A 24,678-nucleotide genomic window follows, 5' to 3' on the forward strand; every position below is an offset into this window, starting at 1 on the left:
GGAGCGAGAAAGGTTGTTTTCTACTGCTCCAGAGAAGCGGACACGGAGCAATGGATCCAAATTACAAGAAAGAAGATTCCACCTAAACATTAGGAAGAACTTCCTGACAGTAAGAGCTGTTTGACAGTGGAATTTGCTGCCAAGGAGTGTGGTGGAGTCTCCTTCTTTGGAGGTCTTTAAGCAGAGGCTAGACAACCATATGTCAGGAGTGCTCTGATGGTGTTTCCTGCTTGGCAGGGGGTTGGACTCGATGGCCCTTGTGGTCTCTTCCAACTCTATGATTCTATGATTCTGTATAAGAATAATATCACTATGGATACTTGGCTGACTGGGCATTCTCCTACTCTATTGCTCAAAACATTTGACAAGGTAGAATATGTGTACAACTCTCATAGCCATCCTGGAACCGTAAGCCTCAAGGATCTGTAAGCCTCAAGGCTTTTTACCAGCCTGCTGAATTCCAGTTCACGGTTATGTTAATACAGTGGTACCTTGGGTTACAGATGCTTCAGGTTACAGACTCTGCTAACCCAGAAATAGTACCTCGGGTTAAGAACTTTGTTTCAGGATGAGAACAGAAATCGTGCTCTGGCAGTGTGGCGGCAGCAGGAGACCCCATTAGCTAAAGTGGTGCTTCAGGTTAAGAACAGTTTCAGGTTAAAAATGGACCTCCAGAATGAATTAAGTACTTAACCCGAGGTACCACTGTATTATATTCAAATTAATGTTGCTATTATTTCCTAACCATGCAAGTGGGGATTTATAATTCTGAAGGATGAAGCGACAGCTATTCTACAACTGGTTGTAGACGTGGTGGCAAGGAAGGAAGAGAAAAATGGTTCTGACTAAAGCCAGTCTCTGCACACCTTTAAAGCAGCACGATACCACCCAAAGAATTCTGGGAGCTGTAGTTTGATGAGGAGAACCCCATTCCCTTCACAGAGCTACAAAGGAATTAACAGTCAGTCCCTCTTCACAGGGAACTCTGTTAATCTAAATTGTAAACCATAGATTTTCTATCAGGCTATACAACACACGTAAAAACACTTGACATGGTAAGTTTTGGCACCCTATGGGATGCTGACTGATCATAGCAATTCAAATACAAGGCTTGTTACACACACACACACACACACACACACAGGCATAGCAAAGAAAGAAGGTGGGAAGGGTGGATGATGTCTGAGCAGACATATTGGGAAATGTTGCTGTGTTGCAATCCGTAAGCAAAAATTCCTTTGAGAACCAGTTACCAGTTCCTTCATATAAACATCCACCCATCTGGTCACTGGTTGAGCAGGAATTGCCAACAGGTGGAAAAAGGCCAGATCTTCAGGAGGCAAATGTCTGGGAGCAGGCAGGATAATCAGCCTTTTGTGAACTAGTGACTTTCATAGGCTTGGTGCAGCAGAAGGGTGTGCTAGAATGGCAGGTTGCAAGTGGGGAGTTGTCAGTTCTCAGTGCTTGCCCATACAGCAAACTCCTTGCAAGCGAAACTGAGAGAGAGAGAGAGAGAGAGAGAGAGAGAGAGAGAGAGAGACTGTAGATCGCTTGTCTCTTTATTGTGCTGGTTTCCTATTTGTAGGAAATGATTTGAAATGTGTAGAATCCACTACTTGCAGCCTCAAGTTGTCCAGTCATTCTACCACCTTATTCCCTTGCATGTGCTGACCAAGCTTGGAAAAGGTACAGAAAAGAGAAACAGAAAAGTTCAAGGGGGTGGGAGGACTTCCCTGTGAGGAAAGGTAGCTGCATTTGGGATTTTTTAGTTTAGAGGGGATGTGAGTAAGATATAATAATAATATTATTATTATTTAATAATAATTTATTATTTATACCCTGCCCATCACTCTGGGCGGCTTCCAACAAAAGATATAAATTACATTAAAACATCAGTCATTAAAAACTTCTAAACGTCAGATAGTTGTTTATTTCGTTGACATATGGTGGGAGGGTGTTCCACAGGGCAGGCACCACTACCGAGAAGGCACTCTGCCTGGTTCCCTGTAACTTGGCTTCTCGCAGTGAGGGAAACTCCAGAAGGCTCTTGGAGCTGGACCTCAGTGTGGTGACATGACAGGAGTAAATAAAATTATGCATGGAACACCACTAGCCGCCTTACCTTGCTTTTGGTTCTCTAGCATTAAACTAGATTTGGGCCAGACAGCCTTTCAAACTGAGGACTCCACCTAAATAGAGGGCTGCCTTCTGCAAAGGAGCACACATGGGCCACTTTTTCTCCTGGGGAAAGAATCCTCAGCTCTTAAGATATCTGCTGCAACTTTGTTTCGATTAGCTTTTTTTACTGACTTTTTTATTGACTTCGGTGCCATCCTTCGAAAGAATTATTATCAGGACTACTCATTGCAATAAAATGGAAATAAATAATAATAATAGTCACAATAAAAAGAAAATACAAAAAATGGGGGGGAGGGAATGAAAGATTGAAATCAGAGATAAAACTGACAGTGGAACATGTGGAAACCTCTGTTTTATCGCTGATGCTGTTAAGCAGATAATACACTTAAGCATATCATAAACGCATCAATGAAAGTATGCAAATCTGATATTGGCTCATTGGTAACAGGGCAGTGTAACTGGGCTGAAGAGGGACGTAGGTGGCACTGTAATTGGGCTGAAGAGGGAAGTGGGTGGCACTGTGGTCTAAACCACTGAGCCTGGGGCTTGCCGATCAGAAGGTCGGCGGTTTGAATACCTGCGATGGGGTGAGCTCCCTTTGCTCGGTCCTTGCTCCTGCCCACCTAGCAGTTTGAAAGCACGTCAAAGTGCAAGTAGATAAATAGGTACCACTCCGGCAGGAAGGTAAACGGCGTTTCCGTGTGGTGCTTTGGTTCGCCAGAAGCAGCTTAGTCATGCTGGCCACATGACCCAGAAGCTGTACGCCGGCTCCCTCGGCCAATAAAGCGAGATGAGCGCCGCAACCCCAGAGTTGGCCACGACTGGACCTAATGGTCAGGGGTCCCTTTACCTTTTAATTGGGCTGAAACATTGAACAAAGACATTGACACAGTCCAGGGACATGATAATAGTTCTCTCTCTCATTCATATATATATATATATATATATATATATGCAGGTTTTGGTGTCCTCGGGTGTCTTCCCGTGTAAAAGTTGGGGTGTCTAGGCGACGTTTCGACGAGGTCTCACTCGTCATCTTCAGGCTGGTGCTTTCGGCTTCTTGTTACTGGAACAGAGCGGGATCTCAATGTTTGAGTTCCTATAAATACTGTAGAGGGGGTGTGGTGTCTAGCCTCCAATGTTCTGGGCAGAGAGGAAGTTCCCAGGCTAGTGTGCCTTTTCTTCTTTTGTTCCTTAATTACTTGAGAGATACCTTGAGTGATTTCTTGAGTGATATCCTGAGTACCACTTAGGTGGGTCATTAGGTGTGGATTAGTTGCTAAAGTCTTTGTGTCTTGACCTCTTGAACTTTGTGAAGAGTTTTCCTGAGAAGATGGCTGTATTGCACTTAGTTGTGCTTTGGCTTGGCTTCGTGTATAGGGGCGAGCTGTGGTTTTGTGGCTTGTGTCAGCCAGATCTGTGTAGGGATTGCAGGGGGGTGCAGCATCCGGAGGTGCCACCATGGATTGGCTACTGGATGGTGTCAGTAATTCATCTGTGGAGAGGGTCTGGGTTTGGGTCTGGTGTGGTTGATTGGTGTTGGCGTTCTGTGTGCCTCTGGATCTGGTGTCAGTTTTTGTGGGGAGGGCTAATTTCCAGATGTCTGGCAAGCGGGATGTGTCGTCACGCTTGTTCATGTTGTGAGGGTGTTTCTCTATCTCGATGGCTTCCATGATTATTCTCTTGTGGTGATGTTCCGTGTTAAAGAGCAATTTGGAATTTAACACGGAACATCACCACAAGAGAATAATCATGGAAGCCATCGAGATAGAGAAACACCCTCACAACATGAACAAGCGTGACGACACATCCCGCTTGCCAGACATCTGGAAATTAGCCCTCCCCACAAAAACTGACACCAGATCCAGAGGCACACAGAACGCCAACACCAATCAACCACACCAGACCCAAACCCAGACCCTCTCCACAGATGAATTACTGACACCATCCAGTAGCCAATCCATGGTGGCACCTCCGGATGCTGCACCCCCCTGCAATCCCTACACAGATCTGGCTGACACAAGCCACAAAACCACAGCTCGCCCCTATACACGAAGCCAAGCCAAAGCACAACTAAGTGCAATACAGCCATCTTCTCAGGAAAACTCTTCACAAAGTTCAAGAGGTCAAGACACAAAGACTTTAGCAACTAATCCACACCTAATGACCCACCTAAGTGGTACTCAGGATATCACTCAAGAAATCACTCAAGGTATCTCTCAAGTAATTAAGGAACAAAAGAAGAAAAGGCACACTAGCCTGGGAACTTCCTCTCTGCCCAGAACATTGGAGGCTAGACACCACACCCCCTCTACAGTATTTATAGGAACTCAAACATTGAGATCCCGCTCTGTTCCAGTAACAAGAAGCCGAAAGCACCAGCCTGAAGATGACGAGTGAGACCTCGTCGAAACGTCGCCTAGACACCCCAACTTTTACACGGGAAGACACCCGAGGACACCAAAACCTGCATTCCTGTACCCGTGAAAATCTACGAAAGCATATATATATATATATATATATATATATATGTGTGTGTGTGTGTGTGAGAGAGAGAGAGAGAGAGAGAGAGAGAGAGATACACTTTCATGCAAACCTAAAGATGCCTTTGAGTATATAAATATCCAAATTTTGCTAAACAAAGGAATACTTCATAGATGCAATTAGAGTTATTTTTAATCATATTTTATTAAAAAATCTTATTTGCATCCCACTCTTTCTCCAAGGTGACATTATTATTGCTATTCATTTTTATCCCACTTTTCTGTATAAACATACCAAAAGTAGTTAATAGAGAAAAACTATATATCACTACAATCATTTTCTTTATTTCTATCTCATTCTTTAATATTCTCCCCCACCTTTCTGCAAAATGCTTGGGGTAGCTTACAGCGGCATAATTTAAAACTATGTAATAAATCATTTGAAACCAGAGAATCGGTATTGTTCAGTTGCTTTTTTGTTTCTTGTTCCTTTATTTTACTTATTGTTTTAAATATATTGCTTATTTCTAAAAAATGAGCTCAGAGCAACTTTTTAAAAAACACACCCAAAGATTAAAAGCAGATATAAAAGCAAGATTGAAAAACAATCTAAAATACAATAATATGCGAAAAAGAGAGAAACCGTCTCAACCCCACCCTACTAAATAATGTGTTCAGAATTAAATTCCAGAGGTCTGTGTGAATAAGAATGTTTTTGCTGGAACCTAAAAACAGATAGTGATGGTGTCAGGTATGCCTCCCCGGGGAGAGTTTTCCATAAATGGGGAGCCCCTACTGAAAAGGCCCACTCTTGGAAGGGGGCACACAGGGACTGTGTTGGTTCTTGTGAGGAGAGGCAGACCTTGACGTACTGGTTTTATAGGTCAAAGCCATAAAAAGCTAAGACAATAGAACAGGACACTTAAATAGCAGCAACGAAGACAGCTTATTGTTTTAAATCAGTGGACCATTATACGTTAAAAGCTTTCTGAAATGAAACATCTAAAAATAGAAAAGAGGGTGCGAAATGGGTTTTCTCAGAGAGGCCATTCCAGAGTTTTGATGCTGCTGCCCTGCAATACAGTGGTACCTCAGGTTAAGAACTTAATTCGTTCTGGAGGTCAGTTCTTAACCTGAAACTGTCCTTAACCTGAGGTACCACTTTAGCTAATGGGGCCTCCTGCTGCTGCCGCATGATTTCTGTTCTCATCCTGAAGCAAAGTTCTTAACCTGAGGTACTATTTCTGGGTTAGCTGAGTCTGTAACCTGAAGCGTCTGTAACCTGAGGTACCACTGTATTCAATTCCTCCCCTCTTATCTACACAAGCAGGCACACCCCATGATGCACCCCAGTCCATAAATACCACTGCCTGGGAGCTTTTTCCAACAGAAAGCAAAAAAAGGAAAGGGGGAAATGACAGAGAATGAGGAGGAGAGTGTGAACAGTGAAAATGAGGAAAGAGAGAGAGAGAGAAGGAAGGAAGGAAGGAGTTTTGAGATGAGTGGCAAGTCAAGGCCATTTCTTTCTTCCTTTTCATGCAACTCCACCCCTCCTTCCACAATCTGTCAATTGTCAGCACTCTGTGCCATTGCACTCTTACAGGGTTATTTTTGCAGAGCCCCTACAACTCTAATAATAATAATAATAATAATAATAATAATAATAATAATAATATTAATAATAATAATAATAGTTACAGATAGGTAGCCGTGTTGGTCTGCCATAGTCAAAACAAAAAAAATTCCTTCCAGTAGCACCTTAAAGACCAACTAATTTAGTTCTTGGTATGAGCTTTCGTGTGCATGCACACTTCACTTTCTGAAGAAGTGTGCATGCACACGAAAGCTCATACCAAGAACTAAATTAGTTGGTCATTAAGGTGCTACTGGAAGGAATTTTTTTTGTTTTGAATAATAATAACAATAATATTTATACCCCGCCCATCTGACTGGGTTTCCCCAGCCACTCTGGGTGGCTCCCAACAAAATATTAATATTAATAATAATAAAGCAATAAAACATCAAACATTAAAAACTTCCCTAAACAGGGCTGTCTTCAGATGTCTTCCAAAAGTCAGATAGTTGTTTATTTCCTTGATATCTGATGAGAGGGCGTTCCACAGAACGGGTGCCACTACCGAGAAGGCCCTCTGTCTGGTTCCCCGTAACCTCACTTCTCGCAGGGAGGGAACCTCCAGAAGGCCCTCGGAGCTGGACCTCAGTGTCCCGGCTGAACAATGGGGGTGGAGACACTCCTTCAGGTATTCTAGGCTGTGCCCGCCCCATTTTTAACCATTTGCAAACCTTGGAATTATCCTGAGTCTACTGATACCTCCTTCTTGTGCATGAGTGAATGCTGTTTGACATCCCTAAAAATTGCTGATAGGACTATCTTATGCACACTTATATGGGAGCAAGCCCCGCTGAGCTCAGTGGGACTTACTAACAGAGTAAACATGTATATGATTGCACTGCTGGAATTTAAGAAACTGCACTTTCATGTTCCCTTTAACATTAGAACCATGGAAACTAAAGCACTTGAAATGACCTCCCTAGACTTTTCCAAGCCATTAAACCTGTTTTGAAGATTAAATAATTGCAGCTTGGAAGCCTTGAAAATATACTTAATATGCTTAGGGATTTCATTGTAATTAATTTGTTAAGATTCTGGTTTTACAGGGAGAGTCTTGGTCTGTTCATGCAAAACTTCAGAACAAAAGCTGTCAAGAGTATTAACAATTCTGTTTTACTTCCTGTAAATAGCACTGATGCATTGCTTCATAATTGTCTCAGTGAAACTGTGACACCAGGATAAGAAATGTTCAAAGGGCTTATTGACATAAAGTGCTCAGATTCCAACGGCAGCTTTTTGCCCTCATTTCTGGTAAATAACAGCAACAAATCTAGGTGTGGATTTTCCAAAGTCTGTTGTGCAGGGATGGGGAAATGAGATCACGTCTAAAAATGCAGAATTAGATAAATTAACAGGAAGGATTCAAAACCTGCAGGATCAGAGATTCTTAGAAGACTGGAGTAAATGTATGAACTATTTGAAAAGTAATTGTGATGAACAGATTACGTTAGCAGGACTGCAAGAGGTTTTGTAAGGTGGATTATTTGAAATGTTGCAAGAAAGACTACGAAAAGAATTATTAGTTAAGGATAATTAAATGTAATAGGAAATTAGGAAATGCAGAATAAGTGATAAAGAACGGAAAATCATCAGAGGTGTTGACGGAAGTCAAAAATATTTTAAAGATGTGAAGATATGTTGTATGACTGTTGGAACTGATATGTTGAAAAATTAATAAAAATGTGTGTATGTGTGTGTGTGTGTGTGTAAAATGTCTAAAAATGGAAAAGTGTTGGTCTTCATCAGGTGAAGTGAGTCATTCAAACCAGAGATGCACTGAAACCAAAATGATGACCAAAGCATTTCTTAGGCTTAAGGTTCTTAAGGTTAACTTTCAGAGGTAAGGCTGGTCTAGGGGTGACATCTATGCAGGTCAGTTTAATCCCCCTACAATTATTATTATTTTTTGCCCCAAGTGACTATCCACATAGATCTGCTCATCCCCAGATGACCATCTCACTTTATCCAGTCAATGACACCCTAGTTTTGCCTCAAAACTGTGAAGCATCAGAGCCAGACTGCTCTCCTTTCCCAACATCTCTGCTATTTCCTTTCTCAAGCTAACCCAAGTTTCTCATTTTGTTTCAGTGCATGTCTGCTGAAGACATCTTTTCTCTGCATGGAATGTCAAACAGCAGCAAGATCACCGAGTCCAGCTTCTCCACAATATGTCCTGCTGTTGTACAGCAGCTGATTTTTCACCCTTGTGAAAAATCTGTGTCCAAAGGCAATTCCAAGCCATCTCCTACAGAAGGTACCTGTCACTGGTGACTGGTATAGCCGTGAGATTTATTTAGCCCTGTTATTTATTCATTTTACACAAATCTGTGGAGCAATGTTGCTACATGTTAATGGCTGGCGGTCTGCACTGGCTTTTGCTGTTGGGTGGAAGCTGCCTTATTCCTGGTCAGACTGTCCATTTAGCTCAATATTGTCTACTCTGTGGGCAGCAGCTCCAGGGCATCTCCACATCTTTCCCATCACCCACAACCTGATCCCTTTTAATGAGAGATGCCAGGGATTGAATTTGGGATCTTCTGCATGCAGAACATATGCTCTAACTCCTCAAAAGGGTTGGGGAGGGAATTTACCCTGACTAGAGCGCCGACTTGCTGCCCACTGCTGGTTTGCACCCAGTTTTGCTCAAGTTATATTGCCTCTGGTTGCCTCTAGAAAAGTTAACTGTTGAGAAATATGTGATAATTCAAGACTGCAATGGAAGTATGGTGTTTTATATTTTAATTCAGGGCATAACCTGATGTGCTATGGCTTCAGGGTGAACACATACTCAGTTACAAATGCATATTTTATTTATTTAGAATATTTATAAATCGTTCTTCCTTCAAGGGAGCTCAGGGTGATGTACAACAAATATGCAAATGACACAGAAATTCAATAACATCCCTTTAGTAGTTTGTAACTTGTTTTCTGTGCAACACCTATAATGATATTTTCCTTGTGGTTTACAACAGGGGTGGGGAACCTCAGGCCTGGGGCTGAATGCATACCCTCCAACATTTCTCCGATGAAAATAAGGACCTCCCATTCCATAATGATAGTTTTACTATTTATACTCCACACATCTGACTGGGTTGCCCCAGCCACTCCGGGCAGCTTCCAATATACAATGAAAACATAATAAGACATTAAACATTAAAAAACCATTCCCTATACAGGACTGCCTTCAGATGGCTCGGGAGTTGGATAACTCCATAGGTAAAGGTAAAGGGACCCCTGACCATTAGGTCCAGTCGTGACCGACTCTGGGGTTGCGGCGCTCATGTCACTTTATTGGCCAAGGGAGCCGGGGTACAACTAAGCCGCTTCTGGCAAACTAGAGCAGTGCACGGAAATGCCGTTTACCTTCCCGCCGGAGCGGTACCTATTTATCTATTTGCACTTTGATGTGCTTTCGAACTGCTAGGTTGGCAGGAGCAGGGACCGAGCAATGGGAGCTCACCCCGTTGCGGGGATTCGAACCGCCGACCTTCTGATTGGCAAGTCCTAGGCTCTGTGGTTTAACCCACAGCGCCACCCATGTCCCATGGATAACTCCATACCCTCCAACATTTCTCCAATGAAAATAGGGACATCCTAAGGAAAAGCGGGACATTCCAGGATCAAATCAGAAACTGGGACAGCTTCTCTAAATAAGGGACGTCCCTAGAAAATAGGGACACTTGGAGGTCTGTGAATGCAACTCTCCAGGTCTTGCTAGCTGATGATCATTGGAAGACTCCACAGGCCACACCCCCTTTCCCAGGCCACACCTCTCACTGGCCTTCTTCACCCCCTCCTCAAATGTTGTTGCCTGGCTGAAATGTGCCCTAGAATTCTGATGATGCCTCTTGCTTGTCTGGATAAAGGATAGAGAGGTGTAGGTGTAGCAACTAGCCTGCTAAGCAAAGGTGAAATGTATATTCATTGCTCTGCCCACCTTTGCCTCTGGCTCCATGCACCACTGGGATTTGGCCCTTAGAAAGTTGTACAGAAGAGAATGTGGCCCTACCTCTGGTTTATAATACGTTGTTTTCAGCAGAACTGCCCTAACAATTCTGTTTCTTATGCAGCGAGAGAACTATACTAAGGGGCTATTTTGGGTTTTCTTTTACAACCAACACATTCTAAAATAATTGGCAGAAACATTCCTCTCTTATCCTGGTTCCTGACTGAAATATTAACCAAACATTATGCCCTTAATTCAGCTGTTCCCCGAGATAAGTAAATTTTCCCCGCCAGATCCATCTGATATCAAATGATTTTTAATATGGCTAATATTTTGACTGCATTTCCCCCCCCTCTCTCTCTTATACAGTCTGGGGCTTCGGTTTCCTTGCTGTGACTATTATCAACTTTGCTGCACTCCTTGGATTGGCCTTAACTCCTCTTTTAAAGAAAGACTATTTCCCCAAGATTTTAACCTACTTTGTAGGTTTGGCCATTGGAACCCTCTTTTCCAATGCAATTTTCCAGCTTATTCCAGAGGTAAGGATAAAACGGGTGAAGATGGCAGTAGAACTGGGAACATGATCCTGTTGCATGTGTTCCCCTAACCAGGTCTGAAATATACCGTATTTTTCGCTCTATAACACGCACCAGACCATAACACACACGTAGTTTTTAGAGGAGGAAAACAAGAAAAAAAATATTCTAAACGAAATAGTGGATATATGATTTTTGTGGTTCATGCTGTGGCCACAGACATGTGATCTGACAGTGAGTTTGGAGTAGCCCAATGCAAAAATCCTGAGGATCCATGTGGATCCATGCTTTGTAACCACGGAGGAGGGAAGGAAGGGGAACCATGGATCCTCTGCTCATGACTGCAGCAGATCCCCCCCGCCACCCACAGGCATTCACTCCATAACACGCACAGACATTTCCCCTTACTTTCTAGGAGGAAAAAAGTGAGTGTTATGGTGCAAAAAATACGGTACTTGAACAGATGGGTATTCATTGAGCTGCTGAACGTTCTTTCTCCTGCCATGAACCTCATTCAGGAGAATGAGACAGCCTTGACTGGCTATTCTCCCATCTAAGAAACCTGCTGCTCTCCCATCTAACAGGTCGTTGAAAGATGAACAAGCCAAAGACCCTAAGTCCATAAATTGGCACACTAGTTGTAAGTAAATCAGTCTTCTAACCATTTACATATGGTTGTGCTCAGATGAGGGACAGTGCAGGGCAAATTTAGGCACTGAACTTGGTTGAACAGGTTGAGAAGTCTTGCTAGGTGTGGTGGAGCTGCAGTGCCAGCTTCCTGGCAGAGGGGGCACTGTTGCTTACCAAGAAGGACAGGAGGAAGAGGGGAGGTGGCAGGGAGGTTAGTGCGGTGCAATGGACAGATTGAACCAATCTGCTGTTCTTCCTGATGTGTTTGCACCATGCTGCCCTCTCATTGCCTTGACTTCTTGCTGGTTGCCAACCGTGGCCCACTGCTTCTGGTTAAAGGGTGAGTAGTGAGTATTCTCTTACAATATGTGTGTGTATATATATATTACAAATGAAGCACATTGCATTTTGGGTTAACCTGGGCTCGCTGTTCAACCTTCTTCCTAGGCATTTGGATTCGACCCCAAAATCGATAACTACATTGAAAAAGCGGTAGCTGTGTTTGGCGGATTCTACATCCTCTTCTTTGTGGAAAGAGTTCTTAAAATGATACTGAAGGCCTATAGCCAGGTGGGTAGGTAAGCAGGACACAAAATAAACACTTTTCAGTGTTAAAGATCAGCATGCCTGTTTAATTGGGCAGAATAAGAAGTTCAAAAACCTGAATTTGGGTTTAGACTAAGGGCCAGAGCAGACAAATCGGTCTCCTCTGCAAATTTATATCTCAGTCACAGATGCTGACAAATTTCTGTCCTGTTGTGCCATAATGCATTTAAGCAATTTTTCTGCTTCTGAACTCCATTTGAACCTTTCCTGTTTTATTTGGTTCTTTTTAGAGCAGTCACAGCCACTTTGAACCTGAAGAACTGAAAGCTCCCCGAAGTCTCCCTCCTCCTCCTACCGAATCGTTCAAACCTGTTAATGGAGCAATGTGCTACGCAAATCCAGCCATAGCTGAGGCTAATGGAACTCTGAGTTTTGATGATGACATTGTGATCTCTGGACAGGTATGAATGAACACAACTTGCCAGATTATGCAACATATCAAGGAAGGGGTGAGAATTCAACCCTTGATCCGTTTATGTTTTGATACCAATTTTAAAAACAACTTCAGCATATGTAAGAATGGGCTCTAGCATGATAAGAATGTCGCTTATTTCTTAACAGCCAGAACCGCATTTCTTATAAATAAACTCTTCCATATAAGTTTAATTTACCCCTTGTCAGACTCTGGTATTTGCTGTCTTATTAACCTTGGAAGACTTCACTGGAGGTTTTTAAGCAGATATTGGATAGCTGTCTGTCAGGAATTCTTGAGCTGTGACTTCTGCAATTGCAGGGGGTTGGACTAAATGACTTCTGGAACCCTTTTCAACTCTACAATTCCGGGATTCATCATTTCTAAAATTATGTCCTTTTGGACTGTTAGAGCCAGTGTGGTGTAGTGGTTAAGAGCAGTGGACTCGTAATCTGGTGAACCGGGTTCGATTCCCCGCTCCTCCACATGCAGCTGCTGGGTGACCTTGGGCTAGTCACACTTCTTTGAAGTCTCTCAGCCCCACTCACTTCACAGAGTGTTTGTTGTGGGGGAGGAAGGGAAAGGAGACTGTTAGCTGCTTTGAGACTCCTTTGGGTAGTGATAAAGCGGGATATCAAATCCAAACTCTTCTTCTTCTGCACGTGCGCGCAGGGCGAAACCTGGTAAAATACTTCCGGGTTTGCTGCATGGACTCATGTGGCCAATGAGATGCTTTTAGGGGAGCAGGGCCTGAGTGTGGGTGCACAGCCACTTTTCAGCATGTGTGATTGTGGCAAAATACACACTTTCTTCATTTTAACATACTGTCCCCCCCCCAGTCCCCCCCTATATACAGAAAGTGTCACATGTGAAGCATTCCCTATATTTGAGTCTCTGCGCAGAAAAAAAAAGTCATGCTTGAAAGCTGTTTATTTATATTTCTTTATTATTATTTACTATTTTGCTTTCTTGCCTGCTCTTCCTGAAATATTGCTGGTCCCAGGGCAAGTTACAATTGGACTCAAAGTTGCATGCATTGAGCCGATGGGCTTTGGTGAGAGTAACACGAAACTTAGATGCTGCTGATCAATTAAGTTCAACCTGGGACTGTCTCAGACGGTGAGTCAGCCGAGAGGTATGAGGTTTTGCAAGAAATCGGTTTGTATGTGGAGGACCTGAGGCAAAGTACTTAAGGGAGCTGAAACAAAGGCTTGGTCTAACACATGCAGCAGAATTGGACTGGAGAACTTCAGGCTGCAAGTGGGTGCTTTCATTTTATGAATATTCCCCGCATAAAAAAAAAAAAAAAAACTTACTGGAAGTAGAAGAGTCACACAGTAAGGTGCATACCCTCCAATATTTCTCTGGTGAAAATAGGGGCATCCCATTCCATAACAATAATTTTACTATTTATACCAAACACATCTGACATTGCCACAGACACTCTGGGAAGCTTCCAACATATATAAAAACATAATAAAACATTGAACATTCAAAAAAACCTTCCCTATACAGGATTGTCTTCAGACGGCTCGGGGGTCAGATGACTACATACCCTCCAACATTTCTCTGATGAAAATAGGGAAATCCTAAGTACAAGTGGGACATTCCGGCATCAAATCAGAAACTGGGATGGCTTCTCTAAATCAGGGATGTCCCTGAAAAATAGGAAAACTTGGAGGTGTGGATGAGCACAGAGTCTTTCTCCCTGCTGATTGTATTTTACCGTACTTGTGTGGATTTTTTAAAAAATGAAGGAGCATTTAAAAAAGACCATGTTGGCCCAAATATAAGCCGCTCATTTTTTCCAAATTCTGACCATGAAAAGTTTAAGTGTGGCGTATATTCTTCACCTTACCAAAATGGGCTTTTACGATATTTCTGCTGAAACAGACATACGGTAAAACGGAAGAAAAAAGCATGCTTTATTGCCAATTTGCGATCTTGAGTGCCTGCGGAATTGTAGCAATTGAATAGCAATTTGCGATTTTAGCGATTGTACGTATGGTTTGAATCTGTGCACAGAAAAAAAAAATGTCATGCTTGAAACTGTTTATTTATATTTCTTTATTATTATTTACTATTTACTTGTGGGCTTGCATCAAAGGCTTAAATTGGTTCGGAGTTACAATTCTACCAACCGCAGTGATATTCAGCCTGTAACCCAATTTTAAGGGAGCGGCTTATATTCAGGTATTGTCTCTCCCCCCCTGAATTTTAAAGGTGCGGCTTATTTGTGGGTGCGGTTTATATTCGGGCCAATATGGTAGCACCTGGCACTTGCAATCTGAAGTGGTACAGTCCAGTGTACCCCTATCGTGCCACTGCATGTGTAGACTTGTCCAAGGACACAGGGAAATAGCAGGTGGGTAAGGAGGCTGGCAAGCAAGCAAGCAAGGAAGAAAATAGTCTGATATATACAGAGAGGGGGGTGCATAGGCAAGGCCAGACCCAGGCTACAACTGGAGAAATTAATGCACTGCATAGTGGCTTCATTTCTGCAGGGACATGGAGGAACAGTATCATTCCTGGGGAAAGCCCACAGCTCAGTGGTGAAACATCTGCTTTGCATGCCGAAGGTCCCAGGTTCAATCCCTGCATCTCCAGTTAGGGTTAAGAAAACTCCTTGTCTGAAACCCAAAGAGCTGCTGCCAGTCAGTGTATCTATTACTGAGCTAGATAGACCAATGATCTGAATTGGTATAAGGCGGATTCCTATGTTCCAATAGCTTACTACAAGGACACCAATGCATTGGCTTTAGAGCTCCTAGTTTGAGATTTCCTCGCTGATCTTGATATTTCAACATTCGTTATTATCTTTAGGGAACATGGGCACCTCTTCTCCCTCCCTTATTTGTTCAGATCCCCATCAATATCTTAATTGATTTGGTTGCCAGCAATGCCTTAATTCAGATGTGGGTGGTGCTGTGGGTTAAACCACAGAGCCTAGGACTTGCTGATCAGAAGGTCGGCAGTTCGAATCCCCGCGACAGGGTGAGCTCCCGTTGCTTGGTCTCAGCTCCTGCCAACCTAGCAGTTCAAAAGCACGTCAAGTGCAAGTAGATAAAATAGGTACCACTCCAGTGGGAAGGTAAACGGCATTTCCATGCGCTGCTCTGGTTTGCCAGAAACGGCTTAGTAATGCTGCCACATGACCCGGACGCTGTACGCCAGCTCCCTCGGCCAATAAAGCGAGATGAGTGCCGCAACCCCAGAGTCAGTCACGATTGGACCTAATGGTCAGGGGTCCCTTTACCTTTTTAATGCATTAATTAGACTCACTCCAATGTTTTAACATCACCCCTTGAAACCTCCTGTAATGTTTACATGAAGTTCTTAGTCAGGAGTCGAGGTTAAAAAAAGGACAATGATGTACCCACCTCCCCTCAAATCTTTACTGTTAAGGAGCTTTCTGTTACTAGTCCGGAAAAGAGGCTTTGTGTTGTAGCTCATACTGACAGGAATCCTGTGCTGTGGTTACTTGAGAGTTCGAAAAGGGCCCTGGAAAGGAACTGAATTTTGTAACTCACGAATGGGACGTCAAGTGTGTGACGTTTTATAAAGTCACTTTGAAGAGAAAATTGACCGCTCTCCCTTACCCTCCCACTGAGCTCTCATGCTGTCAGATGTCCTGCTTCTCTGGAAATGTCACTGCCATTCAAACAGCTTGCCTTTGCAAAGCAGGTGGTTTTGCAATCCCTTTGGAAAGTAACTTGGGAGTGAGGAAAGGAACAGTTACTAAAAGCGCAGAAGCTCCAGCCTCCTGATCAGGGGGGCAGACTTGTGGCTCTCCAGATGTTGTGAACTACTGTTATGTACTGAAGTTCTCACCCTGGGCCAGCAGGGGGATACTGTAGATAGTTTATGCAAATGAAGGATCGAAAGTGACGTTCAGTGATTGGATAGTTTGTATGCAAATGAAGGATTGAAAGTGACGTTCAGTGATTGGATAGTTACAGAAAATGGTTACTGTTGCATTCTAGTGGAGCTCTATATAAGCAGGCTGACTGAGCTCCTCAGTTCAGTTCTGTTCCAGCTTACAAATAAAGAGCTGCTTTGGAAGAATCGCTGTGTCGTCTGATATGTTCGCCCACAACTTAACAACTACAACTCCCATGAGCCTAGGCCAGCATGGCCAATATTCAGGAATGATAGGGGCTGTGGTCCAATGTCTGGAGGGGCACAGGTTCCCCGCCCCTATCCTACATGAAGCTTGTTTTCAAAGCAAGGTTATTTACTCTCTTTGGTACCAGTAAAGCAGGCCTTAATGACATTTTATTCCACATGATTATAGAAGGCAGTTCTTTCCCCAATGGCATTGGCATTATGCTCTCTCCTTTGGGATTGTCTAATAATTCAAGGGTGCAATAGAACAATTCAGTCTGCAGAAACACTTCTGGAATCATTCAAATACGAGCAAAATGCATGTTTCTGTCTTTACCTCTGACACATTTGGATGTGATGCTTGTGTAGGAAGCTGATGTGGTGCATCGATCAGTTACTGCTTCATATAAGCATCACTCTCACTTTCGCGGCATTCCTGCCGCGGCTGCAAACAGTGCTTTATGATCATTGTATCACCGCTCAACCAAGGCACTTTTTACTGGAGCAATGATGACTTAGCTGGTGATTCTGTGACTTCAGCTTTTGAAGAGAGATCCTGCATAATCAAACTTGTAATGCCAGAGAAAAGAATGGGGCAACTGGGAGACTTCCCTATGCTAAGTTATCATTCATTTTGCTTTCTCATTTACAGAGGCTGTAAACTTGGTGACATTTTCGCTGCTGCAATGTTCCTTGTGATGATTTGCTTCCCTTTCTAATATGATGGTATTCTTTGTAATCAGAAGAAAATATTACATTTGTGTGGAAGAAAAAAAAAAAGAATGTGTCTGCTCAAACCACATACTTTAACAGGGTGGATTTAACTTTCCCCCATTTTATTCTGGACTTTAAGAACATAATAGCCCAGATGGATCAGGGCAGTGGGTCTTTTTGTCTGGCATCCTGTTCTCATAGTTGGTAACCAGATGCCAGTGAGAAGCCCACAAGCAGGACCTGAATGCCACAGCACTCTAAGCTCCTGTGGTATTCAGAAGCACACTGGCTCCCAACAGTGGAGGTAGACCATAGCCATCAGGGTTATTCCTGTTGATAGCCTTATAGGATAATAGAATTGTAGAGTTCGAATGGACTACTCGGGTCATCTAGTCCAACCCCTGCAATGCAGGAATCTTTTGCCCAACATGAGGCTTGAACCCATAACCCTGAGATTAAGTGACTTGTGCTGTACCGACTGAAGCTAATCCTCCATGAATTTGTCTAATCCTCTTTTAGACCCATTCAAGCATCCTCCATTTTTTACTCAAAGTGGGGTTTGGATTTGCACTTAGGCATTGGTTTTCAGTTTGAGTTTTCAGACCTAGTCTTGAAACAGTACATCTCTGTACCGGCTGCTGCTTATTGATTTTTATTTGCTCCCATTTTATAGTATTATTGTGGCAATGGGTGTTACTGTTGGTTTTAAAGCTGTGTTTTTGTACCCCACTCTTGGGCTACTTGGAATGAAGGGTGGGTAAAATTTTTTTAAAAAATAAGCAAACAAAATAGACATGCCATAAAATTCATGAGAAACTAGGTCACCTGAAGGGATCCAAGGTTTCGTGGATTCTTACAGCAGCCACATCGTGCAAATAATTTTTTTGCATCCTTGGAAACATGAGGGCAGCACCAGAGTCCATCATATGTTGACCTCCTTTGGACAAACCACTTCCATTTGAATGCCACTGTATGGAGACTGCAAAAAACAAAAAAGTAGCCGTGATCTGACTTATAGTGACTTGGGTTGCAATCTTAACCATGTCCACTTGAAAGTAAGTCCTATTGAATTTAATTGGGTTTTACCCCAGGTAAGTGAAGTTGAGGGACGCAGGTGGCACTGTGGGTTAAACCACAGAGCCTAGGACTTGCTGATCAAAAAGTTGACAGTTTGAATGGGGTGAGCTCCTGTTGCTCGGTCCCTGCTCCTGCCAACCTAGCAGTTCGAAAGCACGTCAAAGTACAAGTAGATAAATAGGTACCGCTCTGGCGGGAAGGTAAACAGCGTTTCCGTGCACTGCTCTGGTTTGCCAGAAGCGGCTTAGTCATGCTGGCCATATGACCCAGTACCTGTACGCTGGCTCCCTTGGCCAATAAAGTGAGATGAGCACCACAACCCCAGAGTCAGCCACGACTGGACCTAATGGTCAGGGGTCCCTTTACCTTTACCTTTAAGTGAAGTTGGGATTGCAATCTTAGGCCTTTTAGGCAAAACTGTAATTCAACAGGGCTACAGCTTCCTATGTAATATTTGCTCTCTGTGGAGAGAAAGGACTTCATTTTTCTGTAATTTTGTCATCTACAGAAGGAAGAAACCGAAAGCAACTCGTGTAAATGTTTCAGGGGACCTGCACTGTCAGAGATTGGCACAATTGCCTGGATGATCACACTGAGCGATGCTTTGCATAACTTCATTGATGGGCTAGCCATCGGTGCTTCTTTCACCCTTTCCCTACTTCAAGGAATTAGCACATCTATAGCAATCTTATGTGAAGAGTTTCCTCACGAACTGGGTAAGATGTTTTCCATTAACTCAGCTAGCTGTTAGATGAATGCATTAAGAGAGTTCTCATCAAACAAGAGACAACCAACAAGTGTTCTGCCGCATTGAAATGGAAAAATGAAATGATGGTGTCACTATAATTTTCATACGCACTGTTTGTGTATTGAGTCAAAGGATTTTATATCTGTATTATTATTGTCTGTATTGCATTAGGGTAAAGTAACTGCCTTTTGGTTCCAGAGGGTACAGCTACTATTGGTTCATTTAAGCTGCTGTATTTGGATCCTCTGTCTTATTGGTTTCCTCCAAAAGGCAGGACTGTGATTGCCTGAGATTGTTCCCTCCAAAATGTATCCTTTCTAGCTTGTTCCCTGTCCCTATAAATGTAGCTCTCCCCTCCTCAAGTCCTCAACACTTCTTAATAAAGAAGTGTTACTAGAGAACTGTCTCCAGCATATTATGTCAAGAGAGCTGAAATCACAAACCCCACGTCACAACACGCACTACCCATGTCTTTTTAATTCTCTTGTTGGGAGTGGGGTGTGTGTGTGTGTGGAATGTATAACAATAATGATAATATTGCTTGTTGACCATTTCCCTGCTTTTCTTTTTCCAGGGGATTTTGTCATCCTTCTTAATGCAGGAATGAGCACTCGGCAGGCCTTGTTTTTCAATTTCATATCAGCATGCTCCTGCTATGTTGGACTAGCTTTCGGTATAGTAGTGGGCAACAACTTTGCTCCAAACATTATCTTTGCAATCGCTGGAGGCATGTTCCTATACATTTCCCTGGCAGATATGGTGAGCTCCTACTATATTGTATGAATACTACGTGTATGTATGAATCAGACCATTTATCCTCATGGAACCACAATTCTTATATTCGCTAAGAAGCCAGATAGCTAAACGGCAGTCAGAAGACCTGACCTTTATTGTTGCAACAAGAGTCACCTGTGCAACATCGCCAGAACAAAACAGAAGATCAGTAATGGGAAAGGATGAGTGGAGAAAGCAGTAACTAGGATGGAGAGGACTTATTTTTTGAGAGTTGTTTTTGCCTCCAAATTATAGAGACAGATGAACAAACCCAGTACAAAGGTCACTGTGCATTCAGTGAGTCCAGTGTTTGCTCTTCCTTCCTTTGGATAGGCATCTTTCTGCATAAAAGAGGAATATAGTTCTGTTGGTTTCTATTTCTGCATTGCAAGGGGTTGTGCTAGATGACCATTGGGGTCCCTTGCAACTCTACAGTTCTGTGATTCTGTGATTGGAACCTCTTCTCTCTGCCAAGGGCAAAGGGCCAGCTAGGAAACTACCATTGCTGTCTATCTCTCTGACTCTTTTCAGTATTACCATGTTTACACCCTTGTTTTAAAGCCAATAGGTGATAGGTTTCTCTGTCTACCTTTCTAATCTCTCTGTCTGTAGGTGTCTAGACCGGAACCGTTAATGTTGTGTCTGAACAAAATGTAAATGATGTGTGTGAATGCTCAGTACAGACTCCTGCTTTTCTGCTGAATTCTACCCTGTTCCTCTCTGTCTAGAAACAGGTAGGATTTGTTAGAACTCTTGCTTCTCTCTTCCATCTCTCACTTGCTCATTACAAGCTAGTTTACACTTTAAGGAGGGCGAAGTGGTAGGATTCAGAATGCAAGCAGGAGGACTCATATTTCTGAATAGTCCCCCATGGAAAACAAGCTTTCTACATAGAGAAAATTATGTGCATCTTTGAGAAAACTTTAGCAGAGTTCTCCTGTGTTTCTATAGGTAGGAAGCTTTTTATATTGAATAATATTACCTCCCACCTGCATTCTGGAATGGTACAGTCTAGCATTTTATTACCTTAGTTCTACAGCCTTAATAGCTACATCATGTGTGGATGGACTAGTCAGTGTTATGCAACCTTCAGTCTGTAGCTGTTGCTCAACTACAACCCCCATAATCCCTAACCAGATTAGCCTATGATCAGGGATGATGGGAACTAGGAACCCAATGTTGAAGAACCCTGGACTAGATGATGTGTCAAGAGTACCAAGTGGAAGTATGTTGTTCTTATTAATTCGATTTCTTATCCACCACAAGGTCCCAGGGCGGGTTACAACATTTAAAAAGACAGTATTAAACTCAGTTTAAACAAGTTAAGTTTGAATTGTTTCACATGGTGGCTGCCATCATGCAATTGCACCTGACCACATGTAGTGGGAATTGGTGTTCAAGCGAAGGGTGCTCTCCTTCCCTTCACTAGTAGGCAGGTTCTTTGAAGAAAGACTCATCTGGGGGCTGAATGACAAAGTGCTTCAGCCATCATCCCTGAAGGCACCCAGGGCTTGCCCTACCACTAGGCAGAGGGGGTCAACTGCCTTGGGCAGCAGGTGCTGGAGGGGGGTGGCAGGATCCCACCCCTCAAATCCTCTTGAACCAACTGGCCATTTTGCTCCTGCAAAGTGATGGACTGGCCTATGCCCTCTGAGCTAGCATGTCACCTTCAGCAGCAATGGAACCTGCTTTCCCACCACCAGTATTGAAGTAAGGCCCAGTCTGTACTCTATATTTATTACTTACTTCGCCAAACCTTTATTAGGCATTATAAATATAGGCCATCATAAAACATCCATAAGTAAAAAATTTAAATATATACAAATAAACAGCCTTGTAAAAATATGTAATAATGAGGATTTTCATTGGAGTTTTTTTCCTGCTAAATAGTGCCATTCACCACTCTGAAAGATACTATTGATAGAAACTCAGCCACCCTTGCAGTTGATGTCAGACAGATAGAATCTGATATTTTCATTGTGCTGTGATGTTAGACTATCCAAAAAGGGGGAATAGCATGCCTTTGTGTAGCTGGTTGTACAATAGACAGTAGAAAATAATATATTCTACTGTGTCCAGCACATTCAAAAAACATCTGCAATGTCTATCGATTCTGGGGATGTTTAAATATCTCTCTATTTCAAGCAATATTACACCCCTTTAAACAGCCATGGCTCCCCTTCCCTGCAATCCTGTTTGTTAAGGGTGCTGTGAGTTGTTAGGAGATCCCTATTCCCTTCACAGAGCTACAATTCCCAGAGTCACATAAAATCAATTCCCCTTTGCAGTGAGCTCTGGGAATTCTGGCTCTGTGTGGGGAATACAGGGTCTCCTAACAATTTTCAGCACCCTTAACAGTTTCCATGATTCATTGGGGAAGCAACGGCAGTTTAAAGTGGTATAAATACTGCTTCAAATATATTGTGCAGATGGGGCCTAAGACTCACTGTGGGTCCAGTTGATGCCTGCTTGTGGAATAGGGGTTACCAACCAACTTGGCTTTTCCTTCAGAGGGAAAAATGCCCTGAAAAGCTGCAGCCTGAGTAAAAACAACGATTCTGTCATGTATAGTGAAAACATCAAGGGATGACCTGGTGGCCACTGGGCATATTTCCTCAGATTCCCTAAGGAAGCCAACCAACACACAATTTAAGATTGCAATCCTATGCACACTTACACTGGAATTGACCCCACTGAATCCAGTGGAGCTTGCTTCTGAGTAAACATTCATAGGGCTGTACTGTTAACAGAACATGGGGAATCCTGAAATGGTTATTTGCAGTAGTATACTGAGAACAAAGCTTTGTTTACAGTTATCTCTTCATTGGACAATGATCATTGTGTGTTGATTGATCAAAGTGGCTATGCCTATGCAAGACTTTGCATCTCAAGGGGGTGGGAGAGAAAAGACTTTGAATCTCAAGGATGCTGAAGGAGGTGCTTGATTGATCTCAAGAGAATGTTAACTGTTGACCCCTCCTAGGAAGGGTCAGCATTCAGAGCTGAGAGTGCTTTTGAGCCTTAAAGCCAGCTGAAGTGGGTGAGTCATAGCTACAATGTTCAGAAGCCCTCCAAGAAGCTGTTTGGGGTTGAGAATAGACCCGAAGGGACTGTGGGCGATGCAGACAGGTGCTACTCATGTACCAACAGGCCTTGTTTTCACCAAGGACTAGATTAGCCACAAGTCTCTAGGGAAAACGATGGGCAGCTGATTTAAGGTCACCAATAAGAAAAACAAATGTTACATTAAAAACATATAAAGTGGGGGTTCCCAAACTGCAGATCATGGACCATCAGTGGTCTGTGAGCTTCATCTAGGTGGTCCATGGTCTGTCATATTGATTTTTAATGGTTTTTTAATCCCTTGGCCTGCCAATGAAGACTGCCCCCTTTCCCAGCTGTGGCATGCAAGAGAAGGACTAAGTCCACCCTCTTGTTCACTGCCTTCCTTTTGAGAACTGGAGTCCTTGTGCCTGTAATTATTTTAGGAAAAACACGATATGTAGCTGTCTCAAGGGAACATGTAGCTTGGCTCCAAGGTTGCTGAATAAATTCATGGTTGTGAATCTGTCTGAATTGGGACTTTGTGTCTCCCGGCTCCATCTTCTGGATGGACCCTGATAGTTCTGGCAATAGATGAGCAACCCACCCACTCTTCCCTGGTTTGCAAGGTTTCTTCAAGCTAGATCTGGGTATAGCTGCCCATTACTTTGACCTGTTACTGATAAGGAGGACCGTGTTGTTGTATTTTACTCCCTGTGTTGTGAAGGTAGAGGTAGTATGCCTCTGAGTACGAAAATCAAAAGTAGAAAAGAGTGCCTGGCCTGCTTGAGAGCTTCACATGGGTGTATATGATTGGCCACTGTGAGGACAGGATGCTGGACAAGGTGGGCCTTTGCTCTGATCCAGCAAGCCTCTTCTCATGCTCCTAAAGAGGGATTTTTAAAATATTGTTACTGAACAATGAAGATGGCTTAGTTCATCCTTATTATTAGCTTTGTGGAAGAAATTTTAGCTGCAGTGGGAGATGATAGCACTAATGGCTTCCTTCTCCTTCTGAGGTTCCAACCCTAGAAAATTAAATTGTGTTGGGATTGGAAAGGTGTTTTCAGTTTTTGTATTACTTAAGTTTCAGAGGGCTTTGAAAACTTTGAACTTGATCCTACCTCATCTTTGATAAGCAGCCAGCACAGCAATTTTGTTGATCTGTGTTTGTCAGCACTTTGCAGAAGCAGAAGTGTCTTTGAATTAATTTCCAAGGAGAGTGTGCTGCAATGATAAACTGGCAAGTTAGTGGTAGAGATGCATTTACCTGTCAGGTTAGAAGTGGCTTCTGTGGGCTTTTTCATTGCAGTGTGTTCTTTTTTCTTCTGTTTGAATTTCTGGCTGATGTGTCTTGGTAAACTGTATTTATCTTGATCACAGAATCTAGTGCAAAATGTCTTACGGTTTCATTAAAGTTCTATAATTCACAGCTCCATTTTTCTTCTGAAAGAAATCAGTTCCCCTGATTTTGTAGAAAAAGTAGGATAGCATTGAACTTTATTATAATATTTGATTTTATTATTATTTTTTCACTACATTTATATGCCACTTTTTCTTCCAAAGAGCTCAAGGCGGTGTACACGCTTCTCCTTTCCCCCATTTTATGCTCACAACAAACCTGTGAGGTAGGTTAGGCTGAGAGACAGTGACACGCCCAAGGTTGCCCTGCAATTTTCATGGCTGAGTGGAGATTTGTACCCTTGTCTCCCAGAGTCCCAATGCTCTAACCTTTACAACACACTGACTTTTATTACCCACTCTTCACCCTTAGATACAGGGCACATCACAGCCATCGACAACACAACATTTTTATTTTTATTTAAATGTTGTT

At 42.8% G+C, this 24,678-nt stretch overlaps 1 protein-coding gene and 1 long non-coding RNA gene across 5 annotated transcripts in view; one reads left to right on the forward strand and one right to left on the reverse strand.

The window, feature by feature from the left end:
* Positions 1-24,678, forward strand: part of SLC39A8 (solute carrier family 39 member 8) — a 41,170-nt gene that overhangs the window by 14,318 nt on the left and 2,174 nt on the right. For 3 of the 4 annotated variants that reach the window (XM_083756666.1, XM_083756668.1, XM_083756667.1), the window contains 6 exons: positions 8,344-8,509; positions 10,571-10,740; positions 11,815-11,937; positions 12,204-12,374; positions 18,789-18,996; positions 19,603-19,787. In XM_083756666.1, the coding sequence (XP_083612792.1) occupies positions 8,344-8,509; positions 10,571-10,740; positions 11,815-11,937; positions 12,204-12,374; positions 18,789-18,996; positions 19,603-19,787 (1,023 nt within the window). Of the gene's footprint in view, positions 1-8,343; positions 8,510-10,570; positions 10,741-11,814; positions 11,938-12,203; positions 12,375-18,788; positions 18,997-19,602; positions 19,788-20,414; positions 20,537-24,678 lie in introns of all 4 variants that reach the window. The other variant, XR_014568353.1, reaches the window with a different exon arrangement.
* Positions 4,642-6,096, reverse strand: LOC310852975. Its single transcript, XR_014568499.1, has 2 exons — positions 5,905-6,096; positions 4,642-5,687 (listed from the first exon to the last, which is right to left on the reverse strand). It is a non-coding gene; the product is annotated as an uncharacterized lncRNA (long non-coding RNA).

This window comes from Podarcis gaigeae (genome assembly GCF_964106915.1).
Source record: "Podarcis gaigeae genome assembly, chromosome: 9".
NCBI lineage: Eukaryota > Metazoa > Chordata > Lepidosauria > Squamata > Lacertidae > Podarcis > Podarcis gaigeae.